Below are 27,244 nucleotides of genomic sequence, written 5' to 3'. Positions count from 1 at the left end.
TAATTTCATCCCCGCAGCAGCTTTCAAGGCAGCTCTGGCTGGCTGGAAGTGGGTGAGGTGAGCCCTGCATCTGATCCCGCTTGACCTCTCCGTGTCACATCAGCCAACTTTCTCACCTTGTGAGCGACTTTCACGCCCGTGGATTGCGCCAGTTTTCGTTTGGGCAGCACAAATCAATCGCCCGACCTCACTGGCCTGGGTTCTCCAACAGCTGGGCCGATTGGCCGCTCATTCTCCCGACCACTTCTTCCCCTCTCCGATAAGCCGCCGACAATGGCGAGCAAGAAAGTGCGGCAAAAAATCAGCTATGGTACGGACCTGTGGAATCTAGTTTGGACATCTCGTTTCTTGTGGGAGTGCTTACTGATCATGTAGTCCTCGAGATCGACCCGCTGTCGGTCGGCCACCGGCTGGGGGTGAACGGCCTGGCTTACGACAGCGACAACTCCATCTTGTGAGGCCAAATGTCCGAGCTGTTCTCGAAGCCCCCCATAGCTAACGTATGCATATTCAGGTATTCTGGCGGCCGCGATGGCGTAGTGTGTGCGTGGGACATGCACCTCGACCAGCCGAAGACATCAAGCGACGCCGACAAGGCCAACGATAACGATACGGCACCGAAGCCAGTGCAGGCCGCAGATACGACCACCGACGGATCGCCGCCCAAGCCGGCTGTTTCCCCCGCACGACAGACGGCGACGTCCCGCGCGCAGACACAAGCGCACATGCACTGGATTAACGACATTGTCTTGGCGCAGAACAACTCAGTGCTGGTGACGGCGTCGTCAGACCTGCTGGTGAAGGCGTGGAGGCCGCGGGCCGGTGATAACAACGACGAACCAGCGATCCTAGGTCGGCACGAGGACTACGCCAAGTGCGTGGCGTCGCCGGGGCAGCAGGCGACATGGGTGGCGTCGGGCGGGCTGGACCGGCGCATCCGGCTGTGGGACCTGCAGGGTGGTGGCAACACGAACCAGATTCTGGAGATTGATGTCAGCGGCGAGGAGCGGGCGGAAAAGGGGTCCGTGTATGCGTTGCGGGCGACACACAGCCTGCTCGCCAGCGGCGGGCCCGAGTCGACGGTACGGCTATGGGACCCGCGGACAGGCAAGAACATCACCAAGTTTGTCGGCCACACAGACAACGTGCGGGCGATCCTGATCAACGGGGCAGGCGACACGGTGCTGACGGCCAGCTCAGACCAGACAGTCAAGGTGTGGAGCGTGACGGCCGGTCGCTGTATGCACACGCTGACGATGCACAACGACAGTGTCTGGTCGCTGTATGCAGATCGTCCGGACCTGGGCATCTTTTACAGCGGTGACCGGTCTGGGCTCGTGGTCAAGACAGATGTGCGTGGCAGCCTCAATGACATGGACGCCGGCTTCTCAGTGGCTGTGGCGCAAGAACACGGTGGAGTCAACAAGGTGGTCGCTAGCGATGGCTTCATCTGGACATCGACATCGAGCTCGTCGATCAACCGATGGCGAGATGTCGACACGGGTGCGGCGCTGCAGCGGTTACAACAGCAGCAGCTGCAACAGTCACCGCGGCCGTTTTCGCCGGCAGACACGATGCGTCCGCACAGCTCTTCCGTGTCGACGGTGAAGTCGGGTGGTGGCGGTGGTGGCATTGCGACGTTAGCTGTGGCGGTGACGGCCGGCCCAGAGATTCCCCCGCGGTCGATCCTGCGCATCTCCAACACGGCGACGTTTCCGCGGTTGGTCTCGACCGATACTCTCACGTTGTCGGGCAGCAGCGTGCACGGACGCAAGAACTCGGAGGTGGCGACAATGGCAGACGAGGAGACTGCGACGGCCGAAGAGGTTGGCATCGAGCCGATCCAGCGGCTTCCGGTAGAGACGATCGAGGGCAACTTCGGACTTGTCAAGCACCGGCTGCTGAACGACAGGCGGCGAGCACTGACGCTGGACACGGCGGGTGAGGTGCTGCTGTGGGATCTGATCCGCTGCAAGCAGCTGCGTCGGTTCGGCAAGAGACACCTCGAAGATGTGGAGCCGGAGGTCAACACGACGGAGGCGGTGGCGCCGTGGTGCTCGATCGACGTCAGTTCGGGAAATCTGATGGTGGTGCTGGATGCGTACAACTGCTTCGATGCCGAGATGTATGCGGACGAGCTCGTGCTGGACGAGCCGTTTGCATTCCGCGAGGACCAACGGATCAATCTGGGCAAGTGGATTCTGCGATACCTGTTTGCCAACCTGATCGATGAGGAGGTACGGCGCGACGACGTGTATCTTGCCAAGATCAACGAAGTGATCGACAAGCGTATCGAAGCAGCAGCGTTGGCGGCAGCGGCAGCAGCCGAGGCGGCGGCGATGAGCATGCTGGACGTGGGAAGCAACGGCAGCGACGGGACGGGCGACAAGCGTGGGTCGCAAGCGAGCAGGTCGTCGGCGGAGCGGGAAGAGAACGGGCTGAACGGAACGTCGTCGAACGATGGTAGCAACGGTCCCGGGCTGTTTCTGAGCAAGACGACAACGGGATTTGCAGGTGCCGAGGCATCCGATGGGGCCAAAGACGCAAACACGACAGCCAAGTCGCCGGGAACGCCGTTTGGCAAGAAGTTTCGGATGGGCATGTCGTTTGGCACCAAGAAGCTGGGGCGGTCGGCGTCGACGAGCGTGCCGGAAAAGACGGCTGGAGCGGCTGCAGGGGCGACACCAGCAGCAGGAGTGGACGGGACGGTGGAGGAGGGATTGGAGACAGGGTCGAGTTCGGCAGCAGATTCAGATGCGTCATTCGTCGGGGTAGTGCAGCGGATGCGGGCTGAGTATGAACGACAGCTGGCGGCGACAGCAACGGCGACGGCAGACCAGCAGACATTGGCGCGGGTGGAGTCGCGGATCACGCCGTGTCCGGTGGACGAAGCACCGCCTCTGCAGCTGCCGGCCAACACAATGGTGATGATCCACGAAGAACTGCAGGGCGGCAGCATGGAGGTGTATCGGGGGACGATTGCGACGGCGGGACGGTCGCGTGACGTGGACAAGATCGAGCGGTGTGCGCCGCGATGGCTGGCAGAGGCGCTGCTGGCAAACAGCGCAGTGGGAAAGGAGTCATACAAGGTGTCGTTTATCCTGTTGCCGTATCGGAAGGAGGGGGCGGCCGAGGCGACGTTGCCCAACGTGGCGACACCAGACGGCAGCAGCCGGTTGAACGCGAATCGGATGCTGCGGGTGAAGAAGATCTTGGCGTATGTATCGGAGAAGATTGAAGGGCCAGTGGAGGGGGCGGAGCAGTCGGAAGCAGTACCGGGAGACGGAGAGGTGGGCGAGGAAAAAGGGGGGACGGAGAAGAAGGAGGAGTCTGTCGAGGTCGGAGAGGCTGCAGAGGCGACAGAAACTGGCCAAGGTGCAGAGATGGTGGAAACAGCCGAGACGAGCGGTCCAGTGCTGCGGCCAGAGGAGTATCTGGAGCTGTACTGCAACGAGCAGGTGAGTGAGAGATGTGGAGATATGGAGATGTGGATGCTGGGATTTGGACACGAAGCTGACAGTGGCGAACAGCGTTTGCCGGACTCGATGAGCTTGGCGACAGTGCGGGCGCACATCTGGAAGAACAGCAGCGACATTCTGCTGTACTACCGGTCGAATGGGCGGAAGGAGATGCGGCGGAGGGTGAGCGAAGTGAGAGGGTGAGGAGGGGAAAGAAGGAGATGGGGGAAGAGGGGGGGATATAGGCAGAGGAGAGAAGAGGAGAGAGAAGAGGATTAGAGAGAGACGATATAATACGACTCGGAGGAAAAAAGGGAAGGAGCTGGAAGGCAGAAGAGGAAAGAACGGGACAACAGAAGGAGCGATACAAGAAGCGAAGAGAGATTGGTTTGCATCTATTCCCGTATATACAGCTAATGTACATTTTCATCGTTCTTTGGTCTTGCACTCCATCACGACCACACCACACCACCATCACTCGAGCTGCTCGCCCGGCCGAAGCGTGTTGACGGCCAGCTGGTACGTGCCGAGGAAGATGGCGCCGCCGATGCTGATCCACGTGACGCGCGGTCCGATGCCAGCGAAAAAGGCGCGAGAACCGTGGCGCCGGTGGATGTCGCGCACCATGGCCGGCAGCGCGTGATGGCCGTCGGGGCTGAGCATGATGCGAGTCTTGAGCACGTCGAGGGGGGTGGTGACGGCAGCAGCGACAGCGCCGGCGATGCTGCCAAAGGCAGCACTGGCGACGGCAGATGGCGGCGTCGTCGATCCGTCCACACCGACACTCCAGCGCTGCCGCATAGCCTCCCAGAGCGGGAACTGCACGACAGTAAAGGGCACCTCGCGCAGGATGGTGGCGCCGCCGCCGCGGTAGAGGGCACGGGCCAGCTGGGGCAGACTGCCGCGGCTGGAACGCACGATGGCGGCTAGGGCAGCAGCCGACGAGGCGTGCTGACCGGCCTGAGCACGCTGCTTGACCACTTCGGTGGGCACGCGGACGGCACAGGCAGCAATCTCGCCGAGCGAGGCCGAGAGCATGTGGGTGGTGGCGGAACTGTGCTGGGCGTCGGACATCCACCCCTTTACGCCCTCGTACGTGACGAAGAAGAGAGCTGCCCCCGGGGCTGAACCGACCACGGCACTGCCGACGCCTCGGTAGATGCCTGAGAAACCACCGCTGGCCCAGAATTGTCCCGGGCCGGCCTGCAGCCGCGTCTTGAGGGTGTCGAGCGGAAACAGGCTGAGATCGACCGCCGTGCCGGCAAGGCCGCCGGCCAGCAGCGCGGCCGTGTAGTCCATTGGTGCTGGGATCGGTGCTGGCGGCGTGTTCGTGTGGCCGGTAGCTGCAGCTCTTTTTCCTCTCTCTCGCTCATGTCCGTTGGCCGGAAGAAGCTCAAATTAAAGCGGGTCCACGAGCTGCAGAAAAAGCTCGCCGCTGTTAGCACATCTACGGCATAACGGCAGCCTCGCCCAGAGCAGCACCACCTACCGTCTCCATGCGCCCCGTCCTTCACCGCAGCGCCCAGCCGATTGCCCTGTCCGAGTTCTGCGATGCTTTGCGGGCGGCCGCCCCGCCGCGGTTTCCGCAAGCGCGGTGCATAGAGCATCGGCGCGTTGGTGAGTACTTGCATACGTTTGTTCTTTGTGTTCTCGCTTCGCTCGTCGTCCTGTTCGTCGTCATGTTTGTCTCATTCGTCCTCTCTTCTTCGTTCGTCGCTCACTCTTCAGCACTCGCCATCAGCGGCGGTGTCGACTCTATGGCCCTCGCCTTTCTTTGTTCCCAGCTCCGCCGCGTCGACCCCTGGTTCCGCATCGCTGATGCTCCTGTCGGTGGCTTTACCGCCCTTATTGTCGACCACCGCCTGCGCGATGGCAGTGCAGTCGAGGCCCAGGCTGTGGCCGAAGCTGTGCGCAATCTCGGCCACCGCACTCAGGTCTGGGCCCTCACCAACTTTGGAGGATCGTCGTCGTCATCGTCCTCCTCCATCGAAACTGCAGCCCGTCACTTTCGCTACCGCTGTCTCGGCGTCCGCATGGCCCAAAGCCGGCTGGTCTCGCTGCTGCTGGCCCATCACGCCGACGACCAGTACGAGACCGTGCTGTTGCGGCTGCTGACCGGCTACGGGCTGCATGGTGGCATTCGCGGCCTGCGTGGCATGCGGCCGGCCGTCGACATCCCCGAATGCCGCGGACTCTATGGCGCCCATCAGAGCGGTCTCGGCGAAGACCGGCGCCACCCTCAGCCGTACCTGATGCATGCGCCGTCACGTCGTGAGCGGCGCCGCATCAAGTCGGCCATGCGCGAGGACATGGCTGGCGAGGGCAGTCGACGTCTTGGGGTTCTTGGCTTGGAGGGTGTGGACCTGGATCTGGATCTCGATCTGGATCTCGAACTCGACCCCGACGACCACTACCTCCAAAACTATAACCCCCCCCACATCCTTCCCCTCGACACTGAGGACCTCGGCATCGTCGCCTATCGTCCCTTGCTCGCCTTTCCCAAGGCCCGCCTCATCGCCACTTGCGAGGCCCACAATGTCCCCTGGTTCGAGGACCCAACCAATGCTGATCCCGGCCTCACTCTTCGCAACGCCGTCCGCCACATCGCCCGCCACCACCGTCTGCCGGCCGCCCTGCAGCCGCCATCGGTCCTGCGCCTCGCCGAACGCTGTCATGCTACCGCCGTCGCCCAAGAAGCCGAGGCTTCCCGGCTGCTCGTCCGCGCCCGTGTCGTCGTCCGCTTCTCTACCAACGCCGGCACCGCTCTCGTCCGCCTGCCGCGCCTTGTTGCTTTTCCACGCCGCCGCCCCGTCATCGGTCCTGCTGCTTCGGCCGTCTACGCTGCCGCCTCGCGCACCCGTCGCCACGCTCACCTCCGCACCATCGCTGCTCTCATCGTCCAGCGGCTCCTCGCGCTCGTCTCGCCCGAACCAAACCCCTCGCCCATCTCCCAGCTGCAGACCGTGGTTGATGTCCTCTTTCCCGCTCTGGCAGACCGGTCGCAGAGCCGCTCAGCTCATCCAAAGCCTTTCACCATCTGTGGCGTGCACTTTGTCCCGGCTGTGTCCACCTCCTCCGCCGCCACTCAGCCCTGGGTCCTCGCCCGTGCCCCCTACCCGGCCACCCCCAGCGCTCAGCCGTCGATCAGGTTTCCGGCGTTGGCGCTGCCCCGCCGCTGGGACATGTCCGCTGCTGTCGCTTGGCCCTGGCCGGCTTGGGGCCGCTGGCACCTCTACGACGGCCGCTTCTGGATTCGCCTGCGCAGCCGCCTGCCCGTCTCGGTCGAGCTGCGCCCCTTTGCAGCCGACCATGCCAAGCCGCTGCGTGACAGCCTCGGCAGCCCAGCCGCCCAGGCTGCCCTCCAGGCTGCCCTCAAGACCCATGCGCCCGGCAAGGCTCGCTACACCCTGCCGGCCCTGTACGCCACCGGCGACGTGTCCTGGGCCCTTGCCGGGCGCGAGTATTGGCCAGTGGACACTGACGGAGACGAAGCTAAGACTTCCAGCTCACTCCGACACCCTGAAACCGAGGGCTCCCACCTCGACACCCACCGGTGGCGTCGCTTCACGTGGGAGCGACAGCAACACCAGGACGACCGCAGGCTACGGCTCGTCGCCCTGCCCACGATCGGCGTCCATGTGCCGCGAATTGAGCACTGGCTCCAGTGGGAGACGCGCTACCGCAAGGTCGACACAGAGCTGCTCGAGCGGGCCGGCGTCGAGCCGTGGGCGTGGCCGTAGAGAGGCTGATGCAAGGCTGCGTCACGTGATATGATAGAGAGCGCAAGATACAAGATACCATACTTCGTAGACGGAGTAGAATGAACAAAGGCTGATGGAAAGTTCTCGTACCCCGTACACTTGCTGTGCTCAAGAGCATTAGTATTCGACATAGGCTTGCACTGTGTTGGGTGTTGGCAAGCACCACGTTTTCGCATACGTCAGCTAATTTGTGGAGCCAAATCAAAGACAAAAGAGGTCCATTTAGCTTCTGCTCGTCTGAATGCAGGCAGGCCAACAACACAGACAACATACATACGTCGTCATCGCCTGCCCTCATTGCCACATAAGTCGCATGGTCTTTCTAGCCGTTCTATCCCTTCTCTTTCTTCCGGTGACGTCCTCCTCTACCCTCCCCCTCCTGTGCCCATGGTCAGCAATCGTTGGGTGGCCCGGCTGGTCGGCCTCCTCGTCCTGTTGGTCATCGTCTACACCTTGTTATGCACCTCATCCATGCAGCCAGGGCTGCGCCCCTGGCCGCTGTCGGTCCTAGACGGTGGCCTCGAGTGTGCCAGCAAGGACACCGGCAGCCGGACCCTGTCGGCCGGAGCGCCGGGCTCGCGTGAGCCGTGGTTCCCGCCGCGAACCGGCCTGGTCAACAACCTGACGGCGGCACTATACACGCCCTCGGGCGTCTACGGCTTCCGCTACGATGGCTCACTCGTGCCTGACGCTGATTACGGCGTCTACAACTGGTGCAACATGCCACACGTCCGGCGCGACCGCTACGTCGTGCCGCCGCCCTCCTTTGCCTTGCGCTACGTTGAGCTCGTCCACCGCCATCACAAGCGCACACCCTACGCCGCCAACGCGTTTCCGGTCGAGCCATACCACTGGGACTGCTCCGACGCCCAGGTGCATCATTACAACCAACCAACCGGCACCGACCATCATCCCGGCGATGCCTTTCTGCGCCCCGACGCTGCCGTCCCCGGAAACCCGTTTGCGGCCACCGCTCCCGGACTGCACGGCTCCTGCCGCTTCCCTCAGCTGACCCACGGCGGCCTCGTCGACGCCTGGCAGCACGGAGCCGACCTTTACGGCGTCTACCACGACCTGCTGCACTTTCTGCCCGACCTGGCCGCCAATGACAGCAGCCAGACTGAAATCCAGGCCGCCTGGACCACACAGACTGCCTTTCGCGTCACCAACAACCAGATCACCAGCGAAACCGCCTCCATGGTCTGGGGAGGCATGTTGGCTGCCGCTGGGCAACGCTCCCCTTCCTGGTCCCTCCCCTTTTCCGTCGAGCCGGTTGGCGTTGACGGCCTCGAGCCGCAATACGACTGTCCTGCCGGCGCCGTCGCTTTTGCCGACATCACCGGCCTCGACATCGACTCCGTCCACGGTGACAGTCGTGCTTACCGCTCGCGCGCGTGGAATGCCCACCTGGTCGCCGCTGCTGACGTCTTCCGCCGTCTTGATGCTGCCTCCGGTGTCCTTCCCGGCGACAGGGACTTTCACTCCAGCTTCGACCACTACTACGACAGCCTCTCAGCCCGTCGCTGCCACGACCTGCCCGACGTAGTCGGCGTAGACCGCAACCTCGCCGACACCGTCTTCCGCCTCGGCCAGTGGGAGTACAGCCGCATGTTCCGCGATGATGCCCGCTCGCTCGGCGCCAGTGCTGCGCTTTGGGGCGTCTGGGTCGCCCAGTTGGCCGCTCATCTACGCACCGCTGCCGCTGACCGCCAGACTGCCCCTCGCTACCGCCACAACGTCGCCCACGACGGCAGCCTCAGTCGCCTGCTTTCTATCCTGCAGGCCGACGACATGGTCTGGCCCGGAATGGGCAGCGAGGTTGTCGTCGAGCTCTGGGAAAAGACTGACCACGTCGACGACCATGTCGACCAAGACGCTGATGTAAATGCTGACATAAGCACACACCCACACCACTACATTCGCGTCCTCTTTGGCGGCCGCCTTCTGCGCTCTTCCCACCCCGACCTCGCCGACCTCGACATGCGCCCACTCGACGCTTTGCTGGCCTACCTCGATGACCTCGTCGGCCCCGACGCCAGCCTTGTGCCCCGCAAGTGCAATGGCACCCTGGCCCTGTGGCCCCGCTCCGCTGCTGATGTCACGTGCCCTTTGTCTTGATCAAACAACGCCTTGGATTATGCTATCTGCGTCCTACCAATTCAAATTCACATCTTGTTTTCTCCTTGTCCAACCGCCTCAACCTCTCCGTTGGAACTTGCCCGTGCCATTGTGCTGCCGCGGCTGGCTTCCATACGCCCGCCGTCCACCGCTGCCGCCACCGCTGCCGCCACCGCCCGCCTTGTTCTTGGCCATGCTGGCTGCCAGTGTCAGGTCCACCCGCGGCGGCTTCGAGAAACCAAAGCTCTTTGCCACTGCCGTCAGGTCCAGCTTGTGCACGTCAAACACTGACCGCAGGCTGTGGCTCGCATACGCGTGCAGGTACGCCCGGAAACCGTCCTTGGCACTCTGGTGCAGGTAGTAGTTCTGTGCCAGCAGCTTCTCCAGTTGCGCCTGCACGTTGCGCACTTTGCTTGTCGGGAACTCGTACTCCACCACCGGTACCCGTGCCTCGCGCAGGTACGCCAGAAATCCCACTTCGCTCGGCAGCAGGAATAGCAGCGACTTGCCCCGGCCCTCTGTGCCTCGCGCCGTCCGGCCCACCCGGTGCACGTACGCCCGCCCGTCGTCCGGCGGGTCGAACTGCACGATCCAGTCGACTGCTGGGATGTCCAGCCCGCGCGCTGCCACGTCCGTGCACAGCAGGATGCCCTGTTCCGCGTTGCAGAACTCGAAAAAGGTGCTCGTCCGCTTCGCCTGCTTCTGCTTGCCGTGCAGGTCCAACACCCCGCCCAGGTCGATGTAGCGCAGCAGGTCCGCGTGGTACTTGACCGAGTTGCACGAGCTGAAGAACACAATCACCTTCTTCTTGCCCGCCATCCGCTTCAAGAACGACCACAGCAGCAGGAACCGGTCCTGCGATCCGCACACCACGTACCCCTGCTCCAGCCCGTCCACCGTGCTGAACTGCTGCGCCTCGTCCACGTTCAGGTACAGCGGGTTCGCTCGCAACGACACCTTAGCCAGGTCGTCGATCTTCTGCGTCTGCGTCGCCGAGAACAGCATCGTCTGCCGCTCCTTTGGCAGGATTTTGATAATTTGCCGCAACTCGTCCTCAAATCCTACCTCCAGAATCCGGTCCGCCTCGTCGATGATCAGTGACCGCAGGTGCTTGTAAAGGAAGTTCGGCGTGTTCTGCAAGTGGTCCAGCAGCCGGCCCGGTGTCGCCACCAGCAGGTTCACACCCCGTCCCAGCTTCTCCGCCTCCGCCCGTCGGTTCGCACCCCCCATCACAATCCCTGTCGTCTGCGTGTGGTGCGCCATCAGCTCCTGTGCCACACCCCAGATCTGCAGCGCCAGTTCCCGCGTCGGCGTCACCACCACAACGCCCACGCCGTTGCGCGGCTTGAACTTGAGCGCGAACAGCATCTCCACCGCCGGAATCAGGAACGCCAGCGTCTTGCCCGAGCCCGTCTTCGCCGCTCCCAGCACGTCCTTGCCCGCCAGCAGCGGCGGCAGTGCTCGTCGCTGGATTGCCGTCATCGTCTCGAACCCCATGTCTGCCAGTCCCTGCTTTGTCCGATCCGACAGCGTCAGGTCTGCAAATCGCCCTGAGCCGCTCTCTGCATCGTCGCCCACCGGTGGCAGTGTCAGAGTGTCCGTGTTGGCGTCTTCGCTGATAGCCGGCAGTGGCGGCGGCGAGCCGTTGTCATCGTCGTCATCCTCCTCCTCAGCGACGTTGTCGGCCTTTTCAGCCTCCTCGACCTCCTCTTCTGACTCCTCTTCGACCTTCGCTTCTGCCGCTTCCTCCACCTCCTTGTCGGCTTTCCGCTTGGCCTTCTTGACCTTCTTGGCCTCCTTGGCTATGTCGGCTTCGCCTGCTGCTTCTTCGGCCGCTGCTGCCGCCAGCTTGGCCTTCTTCAGCGCCTTGCGGTCGGCATGCCCGTCAGCTGTGGGCTTGTCGGCCTTAGACTCCTTGAGCTTCCGCTTCTTGCTCAGCTGTGCGTCCATCGTATATATCTATCCGTGTAGATTTGCGCGGATTGTGATAGATGGCTGCACCTGCTGCTGTGTCGATGGGTACTCTACAGCAGGGAAAAAAATGCTGAGAATTTTCACCGACAAAAAAAAGAGCAGGAAAAAGCGGCAGAAAAAAATTATTATGGGGATACGGAGTAGTCAGCTGCATAATCAGCGATAACGGATTTATGTCCGTCCGATCCTTAGCAACTGGTCACCAAAAGGATCGCTTACTCGAATGGAGTACTCGTGATAGTCACATGCCTCTTTTTTGTATCGCTATTTATTTTTTATCATAGTATTCTGAAGTTGGTTCGTTCATTAAGCTTCTTTGCCGTTGTTTTCCCATTTTAATTAGACTCGTTGTACTGCGCCGACTCCATTTCCCGTCTTCGTGTAAGTTCGTCATCTTAAATCTTCGCGATTTGCTTGAAACGTTTCCTTGCGTCGCTTTTGCACCACACCGTGCTCCGTGCTCCGTGTCTAGCTCTTCCGCTTCGCAAACAATGATTGTCTTAGTAGACATCAAGACATGCAGTCCCAGCCCGAACCCCAAACTACCCTAAATTAAAAACAAGCCGAAATCGAATAAATATTTTAGTCATATATGCCCACCTAATGAAATGCCTCTGGTGCAAGCTGCTCGTGCTTTGCTGTCGAGCCTTTTCCTCGCCAGGTGCTCACGGCATCGATTCCCGCTGCGTACCGCACCTCCTCGGTCCCATAGGCCCGGGGGGTCAGTTTGATCAGCGTGTGCAGCGGCACGTTCATCCACGGACTCTCTTTCTGGTCCTTTTTCATAAAGTAGGCATAGATGCACCGCAGCACGGCTTGGTGGGTGATAATCAGGATGTCCTCAGACCGCTCCAGCTCCATGATGATGGGCTCAAGCCGGATGACAACATCGCGGTATGACTCGCCGCCACGGTACCGGTAGTTGTACTTGTCCTCATCACGCGCGCGGAAGTCATCGGGAAACTCGTCCTTGATCTGCTGGTAGGTGTAGCCGTCGCAGACACCCGAGTCCAACTCATCGAGGGCTTTCCACTGCATCTGGTTGTAGTCCTTGGGCAAGTGGCGGGCCGTCGCGATGGTGCGCTTGAGCGTGGAAGTCCACACTGTGAGTGGACGGTCACCCTGGCAGGATATGAGCGGGAGAAATCGGACGAGTCAGCAATAGAGGGTTGCTTACACCGACTGACTGCCGCACAAGCTCCGGCAGCTTGAGAGCGTATTTCTCGCCACGGGGTGACAGAAGGGCGTCGCCACCGATTTTACCGTCAAGGTTATACAACGACTCGCCATGCTGAGCGCGTTAGAGACAGATACTTCCGAGTAGGGGGCAAAGGAACGCACTCTCGATATCCAAACAGATCGTGGGCGGATGTGCAGGTTCATCAGATAGTACACAATGCGGCTCTGCAGGTAGTCTTTGATGCGGCTGATGATGACACGGCTGCCGACGTCCATAATCTTGAGGTAGGTGAGATCTTCTTCGTCGCCGTCCTCGTTGATCGTCTTGTAAACCTTCTCGTAGTTGCGGATGCGGTTGCGGAAGTCGAGGGCAGCCTGCTCCGGATCTTGGCCCTTGTAGTCGGGGCTGGTCGTCTTGACGTCGCGGATGTTGGCCATGATCAGGTCTTCGTTGTCGCACTTGCTCTCGACAAAGAGCGTTTCGATACCGGCGGCCGTGCAAGTATCAATGACCCATTTGCGGCGCTCCTTAGTAGAATTGGTCGCATCCAAGATGCCGACGACACCGCCGGCACGGAACCACTTGAGCATGTCGGCCACAGCTGCTTCGGCTGCAGCGCGGCGCTTCCGCTCCCCCTCGGAGTTGTTAGTATCGAAAAAGTCAGCCGGCGGTTGCGCCGCATCCTTGCGGCGGTAATTGCCGACATTGAAGGTCTGAGCCGGGATCGAAAGCCACTGCAGGTAGCGCTGGGCTGTAAATGTGTGAGTTTGAGTCCCAATTCGTAGCCCTGTCCCTGCCAGCGCCCTCAAAGCTCGGACTCGTAATGAATGACGCACCTTTCTGGGCAATGAAGCTCTTCCCGCGAGCGGGCAGCCCGACCATTACCACGCATACTTTGACGTCCTCGACCTGGACGCCCAGGCCGTTAGTTCCACGTGCCATAGCTATAGATGCAGGTCAAGCGACAGCAGGAACACAACTTTGGGTCCCGACAGTGAAAGCGGACAATACAGCAGAGGCGCGGGACGACACTAGCAATCCCATCCGGCGAGGACGGAACCGGGGGAAGGGATGACGGGGGAGGGTGAGGTGCGGTGAAGTGCCGTCGGTTCTTTTTGGCCCGACGGCTTGCGGGTGATGCCGGGTAAAAGAAAAACAGAAGCCGGCCAGCTAGCGGGAAGCCGAAGAAGCTGTTAAAAGTGGCGACGGCAGGGAGGCGAGCACTCAGAACGGCGATTTGGAGAAATAAAAATAAAAATAAACAGAGACGCTTGAGCACAGGTTCCTGATCCGGAACAGGGTTGCTAGATGGGAGGATGGGCGGATGGGAGAAGTGACAAGTGACAAAACAGGAAATGGGTGAAGCTCTGGAACGGGCGATAATGACGTCGGGGCGGGGGATCTTCAGCTCAGAGGAGGGCGAGTTTGGGGTATTGGGGAAAGAGAAGCGAAAGGAGACCAGGCAGAGGGAACGAGGAGAAGAAGAAGAAGAAAAGGGAAACGTGGACGAGGAGGAAGAGGAAGCGCGGCGCCGTGATTTGGCCAAGTGAACGTGTGATCGGTTTTGCGGGCGGTGTACCTCAACAGGGCAGCCTGTCACTTATTCACTGGGGCGGCCGGGCTCACTGTGGACGCTGCCGGCTTTTGGCAGGGGCGAGCACACGCCACGCCCTCCTGGACAGGCGTTGCAGCCGAAGACTGGCCGCCCGGGCTAGCGGCAGTTGACGGGGAACAAGACGCGGAAGAACGCAGGGGAACAAAGGGCAACGTCAAGGAGAGGAACGAATGGGCGAGAAGGACGGCAGGCTGCAGTTCCGAAACGGTATGTCGAAGCGCGGCAGAACGCCCCCAGACAAATAGGGACACCCCGCAATTGGCGAACGCCGTTGAAGGACTCCCTTGGAGATCTGCTGATCCTTGTTCTGCTCTCGTTTACTTTATTCCTCCATGTGTCGCTGCAAATCGGACGCGTCTGGCTCTGTTCTTTCACCTTCCTTCACGCCATCACCGTCCTCAATTGCAGCTCTGCATGCCCTGCTCTGCTCTTTCCGCTTCGGGTTCTCGTATCATGCAAGTGCGGCACAGGTGACGTGAAAAGGGACAGGAAAAAGAGGAAATGGAAGCAGCTTTGCCGCAGTCTCGGCATTTTATCCGGTCACAAGAACCTGTCACAGGTCCGGTGTGCATCGTGCCTTCCCAGGGCGCCGGTAACACCAGGCCGTAAGATGGAGCTGCCCCCACCCCATTGTCGGCTGGACAACACGTGATGTGCAATGCAATAGGAGCCCCGTGCAAACAATAGCGGACGACGCGAAAGACGCGGGCAAAGTGGGCTGGACTGACCTTGCTAATGCTCCATGTATCGGCACGCACACGCATGGCAGCCGTAGGCGGACCGGCAGCGACGCCTCTCATCGTGTCGTCTGTTGGTCAGGGGTCACCGGTAGTTGTGGTTCTTCGAGGCGCAAGTGAGGAAGGAACGTATGGTGAGTGGGGTGGTGGAGAAGGCGACTGCGTCAGCGCGATGAGACGGTGTGCAGCTGGAGCAGGGGAAGGCGGAATCGAGTGATGCGAAAGACGAGGAAAGTGACGAGGAGAGGAGAGTGATGACCTCTTACGGAATACTCGCGCTCCGTACGATACTTCCGACGCGTGTGGATTTCCCCGAGGTCACCTGACTTGACCTCGGCCGCCGAAATTACTAGATAAGACGAAGCCCTGATCTGCGCGCATACTGCGCACAGTCTGGTCTTCAATGAGTCAACCACCGAACGAAATATCATCACTAGATCTTCTGAAGGCCTTAGAGCTTACTACGATACGTGCAACTGGTCCGGACGAATATCCCACAAGGATTACCGTACGGGTCTTACACTGGTGATCACGCAGAACGTGCGTGACAGACTAGTGGTGCACGGAGTAGAAGCCACACGCGGCGACCTTATCGGGTTAGAGATAAGTCTTTGCTCCGTGCGGGGTGTTGAACCCCACCACCGGCCAGTTTGGAGAAGTGCTCGCGGTTCTGTGATACATGGTAACGTGATGTTGAGAGTGCCGAGTACGGAAAATGTGGACAGTGCTCTTGGTGTGGCTAGAATGTGGAAAGCGGTTGACACAAGTTTCCATCTTTTACGAAGAAACCTCATTACGAATTGTTTGTGCCAAAGCGCCAGTTGGCCTTCGCAGGAAGAAACATCTTTGAAATGAGATGTATGCTGTTTGGCCCATAACCGGTTGCATCCTGGTAGCTTGGCAGCTTCCTACGAGAAGCACAGCGCATAACCATGACCGAACCAGACCGATTGGTGTTTGCCTGTACTGACACCGACAGCATGAATCAAGTTCCAAGGCATCCGGAGCCAGGACTTTTGTCGCCGGCCCTCCGACTAGCTTTCACGCTCATTTCTTGCATTGTTACAAACCATGTCCCAACAACTCCGATTCGGTAGCTTGTGATAGTCGTTGGAGAGCAACAGCCCCGAGGCTAGGCTGGGGCTTCTCCTTTGCATAGGCCTGAGCAGCTGATTACGCCTACATATTTCCACGACGCATATCCCAACAAATTGTATCTGCGACGGCTTGTTCGTTTGGCAAGCATTACTACTGTCTGACACTGAAGCCACAACCGGATTGTTACGTCGCAGTCAGCAATTGCTCGACGCCGTTTTCTCGCGTAAATGGCCTCTGAAATAGCTTCGCCGGCCTCGCCGGCCTCGACGACAGCAGCTGCCGTGTCCGACCCCCTTGGCTTCATGGAAAAGCTGTCAGATATTGTGCATCTTTATCGTCCACCTGTCGCTGCATCTTCCATCACTACTGGTGCTCCGGCGCTCGTCATTGTCTGCTCCTGGATGGATGCCCAGCCACTCCACATCGCCAAGTATCTGGCGCCATATCGTGACGGTCTTGTCTTTCCTGGCGCCAATCCGCCTACATTGCTATTGATTCGGAGCAACAGAGCCCTGGTCTTTACGCGGGCCCGAGGCGCAGCTGCTGTGAAGCCGGCAGTTTCAGTGGTGCAGGGATTTCTGCCAGAGCTGCAGCAAAGCCAAAGTGAGGATCAACCTCCCCGACTTCTCGTGCACCTCTTTTCCAACGGCGGAGGTATCATGTTGAACCACCTCTACAATGCGCTGGCCGCTGGCGGTGATGTGTACCTACCTCGCCACGTCACCATATTCGACTCCTGTCCGGGCCATTTCCGTTACAACGTCGCCGTGGGTACCATGACCGTTGGGCTGTGGCGCCGGCCGCTGCTCGTGCGGCTCGCCACGCTGTCAGTGGTACATACTCTCGTGTCCGCCTTCTGGCTGCGCACAAAGTTGTGGACATTGGCTATCCGTCTGTCCCGGTGGCCGAGGAGCGGCGGCAGCAATAACGAACCCAACCAGATCGCCGAGACCGTCTTGGATGATGCATGGATTCCGCAAAACAGGAAGAACGGACCCAACAGGAACGAAGTGAGCCGCGTGTATCTGTATTCTATCGAGGACCAGCTCGTGTCGGCCGAGGATGTAGAGGAGCACGCGGCCGAGGCAAGGGCACAAGGCTTCACGGTGACACGAATGGTGCTGTTTCCAGAGAGCGGACATGTGACCCATGCCAGGACGGATCCAGAAAGATACTGGCGAGCGGTGCAGGAGGCATGGTCGGGGAAAACCGATAGACGCGTGACTTGAGAAATTGGCAATACACAGAACAGAAACTGCCACGTTTGCGAAAGGCCTCCAGGTGTTCACTTATTACGCGAACGGTGCCAATGCACATACTCACAACACGACATTAGCTTCTGCCGGTAACCATTATAGCGAGCGACTGGGTTTATATTGGTCCCCAATTGGTTTCTGTCGAAAAGAAGAACATACACAAGCCGGCTATGAAAGAGAGGAGCCAGCCCGAATCAGAATGTCACAGAACTTGCAGTGTGAATGGTGACGACACTTCCACCACTTCTGCCACTTAATAGGTGGCATTCTGCTTCTTGCGCAGATCAAAGACCTTGAGGGCCTCCTCGGCGGCCTTCACGCCGCTGAGGGCCATGGCGCCAAATGTTGGGCCCATGCGGTTGGCCCCGTCGACCTCGGACAGCTCCATGCCGCCGACGATAAGGCCGGGGACGACCTCGCGGGTGTTACGCACGATGGCGTCCTCGGCCATCTGCATGTCGAGGCCACGCATGCCGCCAAGACGGTCCAGGGCCTGCATGCTGACGAGTCGCTTGACGGAGAAAGCGCCCATGGGGCCATCGTGGCCGGTGGTCGAGATGACCACGGGTGCGTTGATCGTGTTGGGGTCCATGCACGACTGGTCGTCGTGGTGCAGCGACACGAGCGTCCAGTTGGTAACGACGCCGGCGATGCGGACTGCATGCTTGTCATCTCCGTCGGTCTTGCGCGTAATCAGATCTTCGACGGCCGTCGCGTTGAACAGCTTCACATTGGGAAATTGCAGCACCTTGGACAGGACCGTGGACGTGAAGATGGCCGCGTGGCGCACGACAACAAAGTCGCCCTCATCCTCGTAGGCCACGCCGACCTCGCGCAGAAAGACGTCAGCCGGCTTGCGCATCACCATGGCCGAGAACAGCTGACCGCCCAGCCAGGCTCCGCCGCCTGGCGCCACACCCGCCTCCAGGATGGCGATGCGCAGATCTGGCCGCAGCTTGGCCAGCGTGTACGCGGCGCTGAGCCCGCACGAACCGGCCCCGATGATGACAATGTCCGACTCAGCATAGCTGTCCAGGTCCTGGAAGTAGCGCCGCGTCATGGCCCGTGACACCTGGCTCTCACGGATCGGCGCAAAGCCAAACCCATCGTCCCAGTGGCCCATGAGTGCCGTCACCTCTGGGCCCAGCGGCTTCTGCATCCAGGTGGCCGCTTCCGTGGCCGACGAGGCGGAAGCATCGTCAAGAGCCTTCACAACAATCGGGGCTTGGCCGACCTCCTCAACAGCAACAGCAGAAGGGGCCATGATAGTCAAACTGTGCACTACGGGGTTAGGATATACAGAACGGACAGACAGAGGGGAGTGGGGGGAGCAAGCATGATCCTTTCGCTGGTATTATCCAGATCAAGTTAACAGCCGTATGATCTCAGCCATGCCGCCTTGCCCTCTGGGGAACCAACCCGGGAAGACAAGACAGCAGGCACCGGCTCACGCATGACGCTTATCATACAGTTACCTGATGACCAGGGGCCATCTTGACACTAGGATACATATCGAGCGAAGGAAGCCATGATTGCTTCAGCCAAGAGCAGAATAGATGTGTCCTACAAAAGGGGTCTCTGCATCGAAGAAGTCAGTATAACCTGGACGGCAGCCTATAGGAAGACATGAATCCGCAGCAAGAGGCATGTAATATTACTAGTTTGGAGTCGAAGACTGTAGAGATCGTAGATTTGTAGTGTGTAGACGAGATTGCTTCAAGAGACGAGATGATTGCTTGTTTAGAAAAAAAAGAAGAGCAGGACCAGAACCAACAGGTAAATCTCGCCGGCAAACGTCCTTAAATAGGTAGCTCGTTATAACCGGCATCGGCTACCTCTCGGGAAGAGGGGGGACGAAGAGGGGCAGGACACGGCAACTCCAAAATCAGACAGCACAGCCCTGGCTTTTTATTTTCAAAGTTAAAGGCTATTGTGGTTTTGATAGCTTCTGCTAATACGATATGTTCATCCACCGTGTTTGAAGTCTAGTAATTGCCTGGCTTTTGTAGCACCAGAGCAGCAAGTCTGTGCCGTCCACCGAGTTGATATTTCTCTTAGGAAGCTTAGGAAGAGCATAGGATTAGGAAGAATCGTAGGCAGCCACCTCGAAAATGGCTCAGACTTTGGTTGAGCCGTTGTGCCGTCATAACGAGCTTGTCGTCATGGAGTGTGCTAGCGTGCAAAATCTCGGGAAATTCCTCTTTGAACGCCGTACTCCGTACGGAGAGATCAATGAAGAGGTCAGAATCGATCACGTGCTGGAAGTAAGATAGCTACACGTGACTCTACGTGGCGGACTGTTTCAAGTCCTTCAGCACTCCGTACTCCGTAGCAGCTGATTTCGCCGACAGGAAAGTCGGGAGGGGACGATTGGCTGACGTTTGCATCCGACCAATCCATCCATTCATACAAAATTTACCCATCGTCTTCTTTCGCCGAATCACTCTCGCTTCCCTCGCCGTCTTCCACCTCCCCAGTTCCCTCTTTCTCCGACGCCCTCGCTCTTCGCCACGATGGCCAACCCAAACGCTCTCTTCCTGCTTGCGGACCACATCAAGCTGTCGCTGCTGGAGCGTCAGCGCACCAAGGCACTCGACCTGCTACAGGACACCACGGACGTCGCGGGCGACGACGGCAATGGATGCGATGCCCAAGACGGTCAGATCTCGCGGTCGCTGGATCAGTTCCGCGACGGCCTGGAGGCGCTGCAGCGGGAGCAGACACGACTCGAGAGCAACGGTGAGGCAGGGTGAGTGATGTTAGAAAGGGGAGAACAAGGGGAAGGAGAAGAGGGAAAGGAAAGATGGAAAGAAGGAAAGAAAGAGGCCCACAGAGGAAACGGCTGACAATGTCTGCAGAAAAGCGCTCACAATTGCCGATGCGCTGCCTTCGCTGCAGAAGCAGCTCGCCACGCTGACAGCCCAATTTCAGGGCGCGCCGCTTTCGTCGTCGTCTCCGGTGTCCTCCTCGCGCCGGCCTGCTGCTGCTGCTCCGGCGGCAAAGAAGGCGGTCCGATTCCAGGACAAGCCGCTGCCACCGCCTCCCGGCGCTTCGGCCAGCGATCTCGACCTCGAGGCCCAGCGGTCAGGCCTCTTCAACCAGCCGTACCACGACGAGCCTGACGACAGCAGCCGGTTCGCGTCCCAGGACAACCCCGAGCTGCTGCAGACGCACGCGCGCATCATCGCGGACCAGGACGCACAGCTCGATGTGCTCGGCGCCAGCATCAGCCGCCAGCGCGAACTTAGCATGCAGATCGGCGACGAGCTCGACAGCCACGTCGCCATGCTCGAGGAGTCTGAGCGCCTCACCGACCGCCACCAGAATCGCATCGACCGCGCCCGCAACCACGTCGGCCGCCTCGCCCGCAACGGCAACGACTGCAAGCAGATGGGCATCATCGTCTTCCTTATCGTCATCCTCATCCTTCTCATCGTCATTCTCAAGTGATGAGACATGCGGGTAGAGCCGTCTTAGCGGCCTGGCTGTTGTGCTCCAACCTCGTAATCACTCACCCCCCTTCCTTTTGCTCTGCTTGGAGCGGTCGCATGGTCTGGCGTTCCGGATATTCTGTCCCCTTCTGTTTGGGTAGCCTGTCACTTTCTCTTTCTTCTCTTCATTGTGTTTCAGGGCACGTTGTATACTATTTGTGCTCCTCAACCGCCTCTGCGCTCCACGGCACCTACTGTTATCTTCTTTTGTCAACTGCGTCTGTTTGTATTGGTTTCTTCTATCGTGTTTAGGGACAAGAAAGCTCAAAGGTGTCTAGGCACATTGCTGCTCCGCCCCTTCTGCCCCAATTGCCCTCGCCCAGAAGTGAAGTTGAAGGCAGCTCGCAATTACCGTCATGGAATCGTGCTATCTATCCCCAGAAGTGAAGAAATAAAGAAAAGGATGAGAAAGAAAGCGAGAAAGAAACCCAAGCATAAAACCCAAATTCAAGCAGAACCGCCGTGCCCTATCTCAGCAATCTGCCCGACATAGAATTCAAGCAGAGGGGAATACAACACTAAAGCAAAGTGCGCACGATCGAGCGAGCTAGACAGCGATTGCGAAATAAAAACAACGAAACGAAGACCATGTTACCTACCCAACAAGATCGTGCAGTGAACTGCCTGTTCTTGACTACACTTGCCAACCTCTCCCGTCCATAAATCGTCCGTTTGTGTGATCGCTCCTCTGTGATGGACCGTTCGGTCAGATTTGCAGGCTGTGCAATCACCGAATAATGTCGCCCTCTTTCTGAATCCCCTCAAGATCTTCCAGAATGTCGCTGCCCCCGAGCATGCCCACGCCTCCCGTTGCAGGCTTGTCGCCTGAGGGCCAGAGCTCGTAGAATTTGATGCTACCGTCACTCGCAGCCACTGCAATACAGCCTTCCTTCAGCGTGCGGCTTTTGCTGTCATGGCGTTTATCGTTGGGGAGTTCCGGTTTGGGAACATAGTAGGGCCCTTTCGCGCACGAGATTCCGTACAGAGCTCGGTGCTCGCTCTCCCATTCGATCGTGTTCACCTGCTTGCAGTCTGGCCACGAATAGACCGCGATTCGAACTGCGTGTCCAGGGTGCACAAACCCAAATGTGGCCGCAATTTCTCGACGGCTGCTGCTCCAGATGAGGCTTGTGACCTGGGAAGACACAAAAATCGTCGCAAGCGCAGCGCCTGATGTTGTGTGGAAAAAGTGAATGCATTTGTCGTTGGAACCACCACCTGTTGCAACAAGGCCTTCCTGCCACGGGCAGAAGGCAATTGCCTTGACGGCAGCTCCATGTTCCCAGCGCCAACTTTCAGCCCCCGGACCGATCCGGCGCACATATTTCTCGCTGAGAACCCGCTCTCGAATCTGACTACCACCAGGGAGGACAGCTTTCATTCGGCTACCTTCGTTTTGGAGGAGAGTCTGTCCCTGTGGGAGTCCGACTGACACATTCCCAGTACTTCCAGGACGATGGGATCTCGGTAGAACATCATCGGCATGGAAAAATTTGCACATGTTGTCGTTGCCCCCAGTCGCAAAAGACTGGCCATCAACAGTCCATGCAAGCCCGCAAATTTGCTGATAATGGACCGAGATCCTGGCCACCAGCGTCATTTCGCCCCTCCAGTTGTCATTCTCGACCTCCCATGTATCAGGCCATTCGACGACATAATACTGCACATTACCAATATCATCACCGACCAATAGATCTTCCGTTTGGACAAGGGAGCCGGTCTTGTGCGGGCTCTTGGATGGGCGCGTCGTGCACGTTGGGCGCCAGCTCAGACAAGAAATTGGCGCGCTCTCTTGTATGACCATCCGTGAGACCCCAGACTCATACATGGACAGCAAGCCAAGCATGTTGTTCGAGCGCCCAAATGCCAAGATACTCTTTCCACCCTGTGCGGAAGAGAAGGCCAGAGACGTGAGCCAGGAACTACCATCACGGGATCCGTTAAGAAGCTTTGCACCGTCTTCCTCCGTCCAACGATAGAGTAAATCTCCCAGACCGACGGCAATAGTATCGCAAGTTGGCGTGAAGGCCAGCACAGAGCAATAGAAGTCATCCCGCAAATCAGGTGCAGAGAGGATTCTAGCGAGTAACGATCAGTAAGCGGTCAGCACACAGCAATGGAAAGGAACAATGTCAGATCGGTACTAACCGTAGAGGTCGCAGTTTTGTTGCACAGTCTTGCCTCGATATTTCTTGTACCACATAGAAAAGTGAATAAGATAACTTCACTCGCGGGATATTGAGCACTTAGTACTTACGTGACATTGGCCCTTGTCTCGCCCAGGTTGTGCCATTCCATGCCGTCTTCTTCGATCCAACAATCTTGTGTTGCCACGTATGTGGTTGCATTTTCCGGCCAATGCTACAGCTGAGAAGTTTGGAGGCAAGATCAATGTCCAAGGCGGCGGCAAGTCGACCCCTGTGTTTATGCTCGTCATCTGGCTGTCGTGCCCCAAATACAAACTGGGAGGTAAAGTACGGGGCGTTTGTACCAGTTTGTACGAAGTTTCCACGTCCGTCGTCAACGGCACCGATGATAGGTGGAATGGTACCCAGAGCCCAGACTGATCCGTCGCTGGGAAGTTCATCAGCGGAGTCGAGTTCGCTGTTATGGTCGACCGAGCCCAGAGTAGTCCTAGCTCTTGTCTGAGTTAATATTCCTGCCTCATGTTGGAGCGCCTGCCGGCCGTCTGCATTGGTAGGCGCAGGGTTGAAGCGGGGCTGTGCTGGTGAGAATACATCTGCAGAGATATTGCTGTGGCGGAGAAGTCTTTCTGCAGGAGTCAGGTCGTCGGGGAAGTTCGTGACATGAAATCTTTCGGAAAGTGGCTGCGGGTTGCTGTTCGTGTCTCGCGGGTGAACAAATCGGTCAGGACGGCGCGTAGACGGGAAAGTATTTTTTATACTTGAGACTTCGGACTCGTGCCTGGGAGGCAGACCAAATTTGGGCGGCGGTGTCGAAAAGAAGACAGAAGACAGGCTGGAACGGAAGTGACCACGCGGTGGATGGGGAATGTTGGCTGCGACCTTCTCGTTTCGGCAACTGTCTGAACGACCGGCGTTCTTTGTTGGTGTGGTCGGTGTTAAGAAAAAAAGGTCTTCGTCACCTTCTTCGTGAAGTAGGTCGGGAATATCCGGACTGTTTCCGTCCAAGGCATATGGGCTGACATCGGGGAGGCTCCGGGGGACTGAAGGCTGTTCAGGAGTGGTGATGTTGGAGCCATACCCAGAGTCCCATGATGACGAAGTCAGCGGACAATACGGCGTGGATCCCAGATATCTTGTCCGGCGGGTGACAGGCGTGTTCTGATTTGTGTTTGCCATAATGCGTTGGTAGTATAGCCATACGAAACCCCAGCAACAAGAAGGGCCACGGAAAGACGCAGAAACCCGGAAAATAGGAGGAGATCGAGTTAGTGCTCGTTTGTGGGCGTTTGTGTGGGCATCAAAGCCAATTCTTTCCCCGTTATAGGCTGCTGCTAACACTGAGGTGGCACTCAGAGTGAAAGGAAAAGACGGAGGGCAATGTGATATTGTATAATTTGAAAAAAACGGCTAATCAATGAAGGCAGAGCGCATGCTTCGAGGTTGGTGCTCTTGATCTTGAATTGAATGTTTTGTTGTCCTTTTCTTCGCGGCCACAGCCATAACATGGGGAAGCTTTGTGGGCTGTGGTAGGTTGATTCCTTCTCGCTTGACACTAAAAAGAAGACAAGAGAGAAGCAACTTGAATATTTGTGAACGTAATGATATATTTGCAAAGTCGGACGGCGCCCCGGACAAACCGCGCCAAGAAGGGGGAGGAAAGGAAGGTTTCTAGGATTCGGTGAGAGTCATTAAATCTATTGACTAAAACTGACTCAGAATCGTAAGAAGTGACAGGCATAATAAAGAGAGAGCGATTGGCAAGTCAAGGAACAATACGACAACTAATTAGTCGAGGAAGGTACGTGCTATGTATCAATGGTCCTTCCCTATTGAGTTTTGTAAGATGGAAGGGCCCTGGCTTCCAAAAACAGAAGGCACCACTACTAAAAAGGCAATGTTACACTGAGCACGATAGGGGAAAGACAACCGAAGCACAATACAAGTATTGGTCAACAACATGGGGAGATCCTATTGGCGATTGTTGTATTCAAGCCTAGATCGTTACAAAAAAATCCCTAACAAGTCTGAGGCGAAGTATGTACGCTGCTTAATCCTAAAGGCTAGACAAATATATAACAGCTTGGGAAATTCGTACAGTATCACGATTTATTGAGGCAGCACGGCGTAGAGTGTAGATGATGTTCGCATGGCGTCACGTGAATTAGCTCCCGTAGACGGAGCTTTTGTGGGTCTAGACAAATTGCGGGGCAAGAACGCCAGTAGCTTAGATTTGCTTCGACGTGCATCCAGCAACAACGGCAGTCATTTAAAGGCTCTCACCCGTCATGGCGAGTGTATGTGCTACTTTCTTGTTCGAACCCATAGGGGATATTTCTGACACGGTATTCAGCACGGAGTTGCACGCGGCCCCCGGACTCGAACGGACGATCAGAAGCGGCAGGACGCAGAACGAATCAAGACCTATCGCGAGCTCGAGGACCAGCTCCGACTCAGTGTAGGTGGCATGTCGTTTAAGTCATGTGGCCGTACGCACGACTTTTTCTGGCGGCTAAGCAGTCTGTAGGACGGCCACGGTACCGACGCATTCCAGCTGACGACGAAACTGCTGCGGCTCAACCCCGAGTACTACACGATATGGAACGTCCGCAGGCGCTGCCTAATTTCTGGCTCTTTGTCCAGATGGCCCTCTGGGTCGCCGTCCTCGGAGGTCTTCTCGAGTTTATCTCCATCCAGAGCAATATTACTCTCTTCCGGCGGATCATTGTCTACGTCCTCGGCCGCGACCCCGCCGAGCCGCCTTTCAACTGGAGAAACATCCGGGGAATCATCTGAGGGGGCAGAGGTGGGAGAAGAAGGAGGGGCGAGCAAGGTGACAAGCCGGGCGGCAGACCATGCCAACGACGCACGGATAATCACAGCAGAGCTCCAGTTTACCATCCCTCTGCTCATGGAGTTCCCCAAGTGCTACTGGATCTGGTCCTATCGCCTGTGGGTCCTGCAGCAGGCCGTGCAGAGGCTGGAAGCGCAGACGGCCCGGCGCATCTGGGAAGACGAGCTGGCTCTCGACTCCAAGATGCTGACCAAGGACCGGCGCAACTTTCATGCCTGGGGATACCGGCGGCAGGTGGTGGAACAGCTCGAGAGCCCGGCGCTCAGTCCAGCTGGTGCGGGTGGACCGCCCACGAGCTTAGTCGAGGCTGAGTTCGCCTACACGACCAAGATGGTGCACATGGACCTGTCCAACTTCTCGGCCTGGCACAGCCGCAGCAAGCTGATCCCACGGCTGTTGGAGGAGCGGCAGGCTGACGACCTCGCGCGTACACACTTTCTGGACTCGGGTATGTGAAGACGACCTTCCCTGTTGTATTGCCACCTTCCCTCCCGCTCCTTTGCGCTGACCTGTGTGACCTGTCAGAACTCGGCATCGTCCGCGAGGCTCTTAATGTCGGCCCCGAGGATCAGTCACTTTGGTTCTACCACCAATTTTTAATGTCCAACCTGATCGACTACATCGGGCGGCCGACAATCACGCCACACTTCTCACACAAGGAGCGCATGACGTACGTTGTGCGCGAACTGGACGACATCAAAGACCTGTTGCTGGACTACGATGACATCAAGTGGATCTACGAGGCGCTGCTCGAGTACACTATTGCCGTGGCGAAGATGGAGGAGCGCCCGCTGGCCGAGAACGAGATAATAGAGGCGCGAGCGTGGCTAGCTAAACTGAGAGAGCTGGATCCGATGCGCGGTGGCCGGTGGGATGACCTGGAGGCGGAGTACATCCTGCGACGGCGGCGGCCATTTGCCGAGGACGGGTTAGACATCTGATGGGGGGGTCTGATGGGGGGTAGAGAAGGCCAAATGCAAGAGAGAAACAGGCTATAGTCCGAAACTACTTGTACTTTGATCACGGATCTCTGCCACACATTGGGTAACTTTTCAACGGAATATCTCGATACAAGTAGCAGAATACACCAACTCAAGACAAAACCAGAAATTGCGGCATCAAAGACCACCGAAACAAGCGTGCCACCCTTCTTCCTGGCAGTGGCTGGCTGGCCAAGCCCAACATCCCAAAACCGAACATTGATAGCCAGAGAACATACATCATGCACCACCCTGAATGATAGCAAAAAGACATGGCTAGCCAGACAGGGTCCTGATCGGGCTTTGCCCTCCAGATATCACACTCATTAAAAGCATCAGCCAAACCTTCCAGGATCAACCAAAGCACATTTGCCCCTATTGTTGTGGGTCCTGGTTTTGTCTTAGTGACAGCAGCAGCAGCAGAACAAAAGTGTTATGGGTATCATGGCGAAGACACCAGCTCTGCGCCTGGGCGGAGCGGCCAGAGCAAAAACAATAACAATAAAACAGACAAACAGAAGCGAAAGCATAGGCACAGACCAGAAACATACAAGGAACAACGCCCATGTAAAATACCG

At 58.1% G+C, this 27,244-nt stretch overlaps 11 protein-coding genes across 11 annotated transcripts; 6 read left to right on the top strand and 5 right to left on the bottom strand.

Moving 5' to 3' along the window:
• Window positions 1–273: 273 nt before the first annotated feature.
• Window positions 274–3,549, top strand: CMQ_4277 (WD repeat protein; the record flags this gene model as incomplete). The annotated part of the gene is made up of 4 exons (XM_014312433.1): window positions 274–310; window positions 376–454; window positions 515–3,458; window positions 3,514–3,549. The coding sequence occupies 4 exons, from the start codon at window positions 274–276 to the stop codon at window positions 3,547–3,549; spliced, it is 3,096 nt and encodes a 1,031-aa protein (XP_014167908.1).
• A 383-nt stretch (window positions 3,550–3,932) lies between these two features.
• On the bottom strand, window positions 3,933–4,757 carry CMQ_4286 (mitochondrial carrier protein; the record flags this gene model as incomplete). The annotated part of the gene is made up of 1 exon (XM_014312442.1): window positions 3,933–4,757. The coding sequence occupies one exon, from the start codon at window positions 4,755–4,757 to the stop codon at window positions 3,933–3,935; it is 825 nt and encodes a 274-aa protein (XP_014167917.1).
• Window positions 4,758–5,137: 380 nt separating this feature from the next.
• On the top strand, window positions 5,138–7,198 carry CMQ_4324 (pp-loop family protein; the record flags this gene model as incomplete). Its single annotated transcript, XM_014312480.1, has 1 exon — window positions 5,138–7,198. The coding sequence occupies one exon, from the start codon at window positions 5,138–5,140 to the stop codon at window positions 7,196–7,198; it is 2,061 nt and encodes a 686-aa protein (XP_014167955.1).
• Window positions 7,199–7,606: 408 nt separating this feature from the next.
• On the top strand, window positions 7,607–9,337 carry CMQ_4536 (histidine acid phosphatase; the record flags this gene model as incomplete). The annotated part of the gene is made up of 1 exon (XM_014312692.1): window positions 7,607–9,337. The coding sequence occupies one exon, from the start codon at window positions 7,607–7,609 to the stop codon at window positions 9,335–9,337; it is 1,731 nt and encodes a 576-aa protein (XP_014168167.1).
• A 78-nt stretch (window positions 9,338–9,415) lies between these two features.
• Window positions 9,416–11,287, bottom strand: CMQ_4796 (dead box ATP-dependent RNA helicase; the record flags this gene model as incomplete). Its single annotated transcript, XM_014312952.1, has 1 exon — window positions 9,416–11,287. One exon carries the CDS (start codon window positions 11,285–11,287, stop codon window positions 9,416–9,418), a length of 1,872 nt encoding a protein of 623 aa, XP_014168427.1.
• Window positions 11,288–11,911: 624 nt separating this feature from the next.
• Window positions 11,912–13,433, bottom strand: CMQ_4730 (fructose-bisphosphatase; the record flags this gene model as incomplete). The annotated part of the gene is made up of 4 exons (XM_014312886.1): window positions 11,912–12,433; window positions 12,489–12,602; window positions 12,653–13,242; window positions 13,328–13,433. 4 exons carry the CDS (start codon window positions 13,431–13,433, stop codon window positions 11,912–11,914), a joined length of 1,332 nt encoding a protein of 443 aa, XP_014168361.1.
• Window positions 13,434–16,168: 2,735 nt separating this feature from the next.
• Window positions 16,169–17,170, top strand: CMQ_4766 (duf829 domain containing protein; the record flags this gene model as incomplete). Its single annotated transcript, XM_014312922.1, has 1 exon — window positions 16,169–17,170. The coding sequence occupies one exon, from the start codon at window positions 16,169–16,171 to the stop codon at window positions 17,168–17,170; it is 1,002 nt and encodes a 333-aa protein (XP_014168397.1).
• A 280-nt stretch (window positions 17,171–17,450) lies between these two features.
• Window positions 17,451–18,461, bottom strand: CMQ_4742 (thiazole biosynthetic enzyme; the record flags this gene model as incomplete). The annotated part of the gene is made up of 1 exon (XM_014312898.1): window positions 17,451–18,461. The coding sequence occupies one exon, from the start codon at window positions 18,459–18,461 to the stop codon at window positions 17,451–17,453; it is 1,011 nt and encodes a 336-aa protein (XP_014168373.1).
• Window positions 18,462–19,710: 1,249 nt separating this feature from the next.
• CMQ_4614 (snare complex subunit) lies at window positions 19,711–20,647 on the top strand (the record flags this gene model as incomplete). Its single annotated transcript, XM_014312770.1, has 2 exons — window positions 19,711–19,946; window positions 20,056–20,647. 2 exons carry the CDS (start codon window positions 19,711–19,713, stop codon window positions 20,645–20,647), a joined length of 828 nt encoding a protein of 275 aa, XP_014168245.1.
• A 768-nt stretch (window positions 20,648–21,415) lies between these two features.
• CMQ_4527 (WD domain containing protein) lies at window positions 21,416–24,011 on the bottom strand (the record flags this gene model as incomplete). The annotated part of the gene is made up of 3 exons (XM_014312683.1): window positions 21,416–22,766; window positions 22,946–23,049; window positions 23,190–24,011. The coding sequence occupies 3 exons, from the start codon at window positions 24,009–24,011 to the stop codon at window positions 21,416–21,418; spliced, it is 2,277 nt and encodes a 758-aa protein (XP_014168158.1).
• A 1,109-nt stretch (window positions 24,012–25,120) lies between these two features.
• CMQ_4842 (geranylgeranyl transferase type 2 alpha) lies at window positions 25,121–26,627 on the top strand (the record flags this gene model as incomplete). The annotated part of the gene is made up of 4 exons (XM_014312998.1): window positions 25,121–25,129; window positions 25,186–25,290; window positions 25,360–26,134; window positions 26,212–26,627. 4 exons carry the CDS (start codon window positions 25,121–25,123, stop codon window positions 26,625–26,627), a joined length of 1,305 nt encoding a protein of 434 aa, XP_014168473.1.
• Window positions 26,628–27,244: the final 617 nt, after the last annotated feature.

Source organism: Grosmannia clavigera, assembly GCF_000143105.1.
Source record: "Grosmannia clavigera kw1407 unplaced genomic scaffold GCSC_97, whole genome shotgun sequence".
Lineage (NCBI taxonomy): Eukaryota > Fungi > Ascomycota > Sordariomycetes > Ophiostomatales > Ophiostomataceae > Leptographium > Leptographium clavigerum.
Note: the sequence above shows the minus strand (reverse complement) of the source record. Positions and strands in the feature narration are given on the sequence as shown.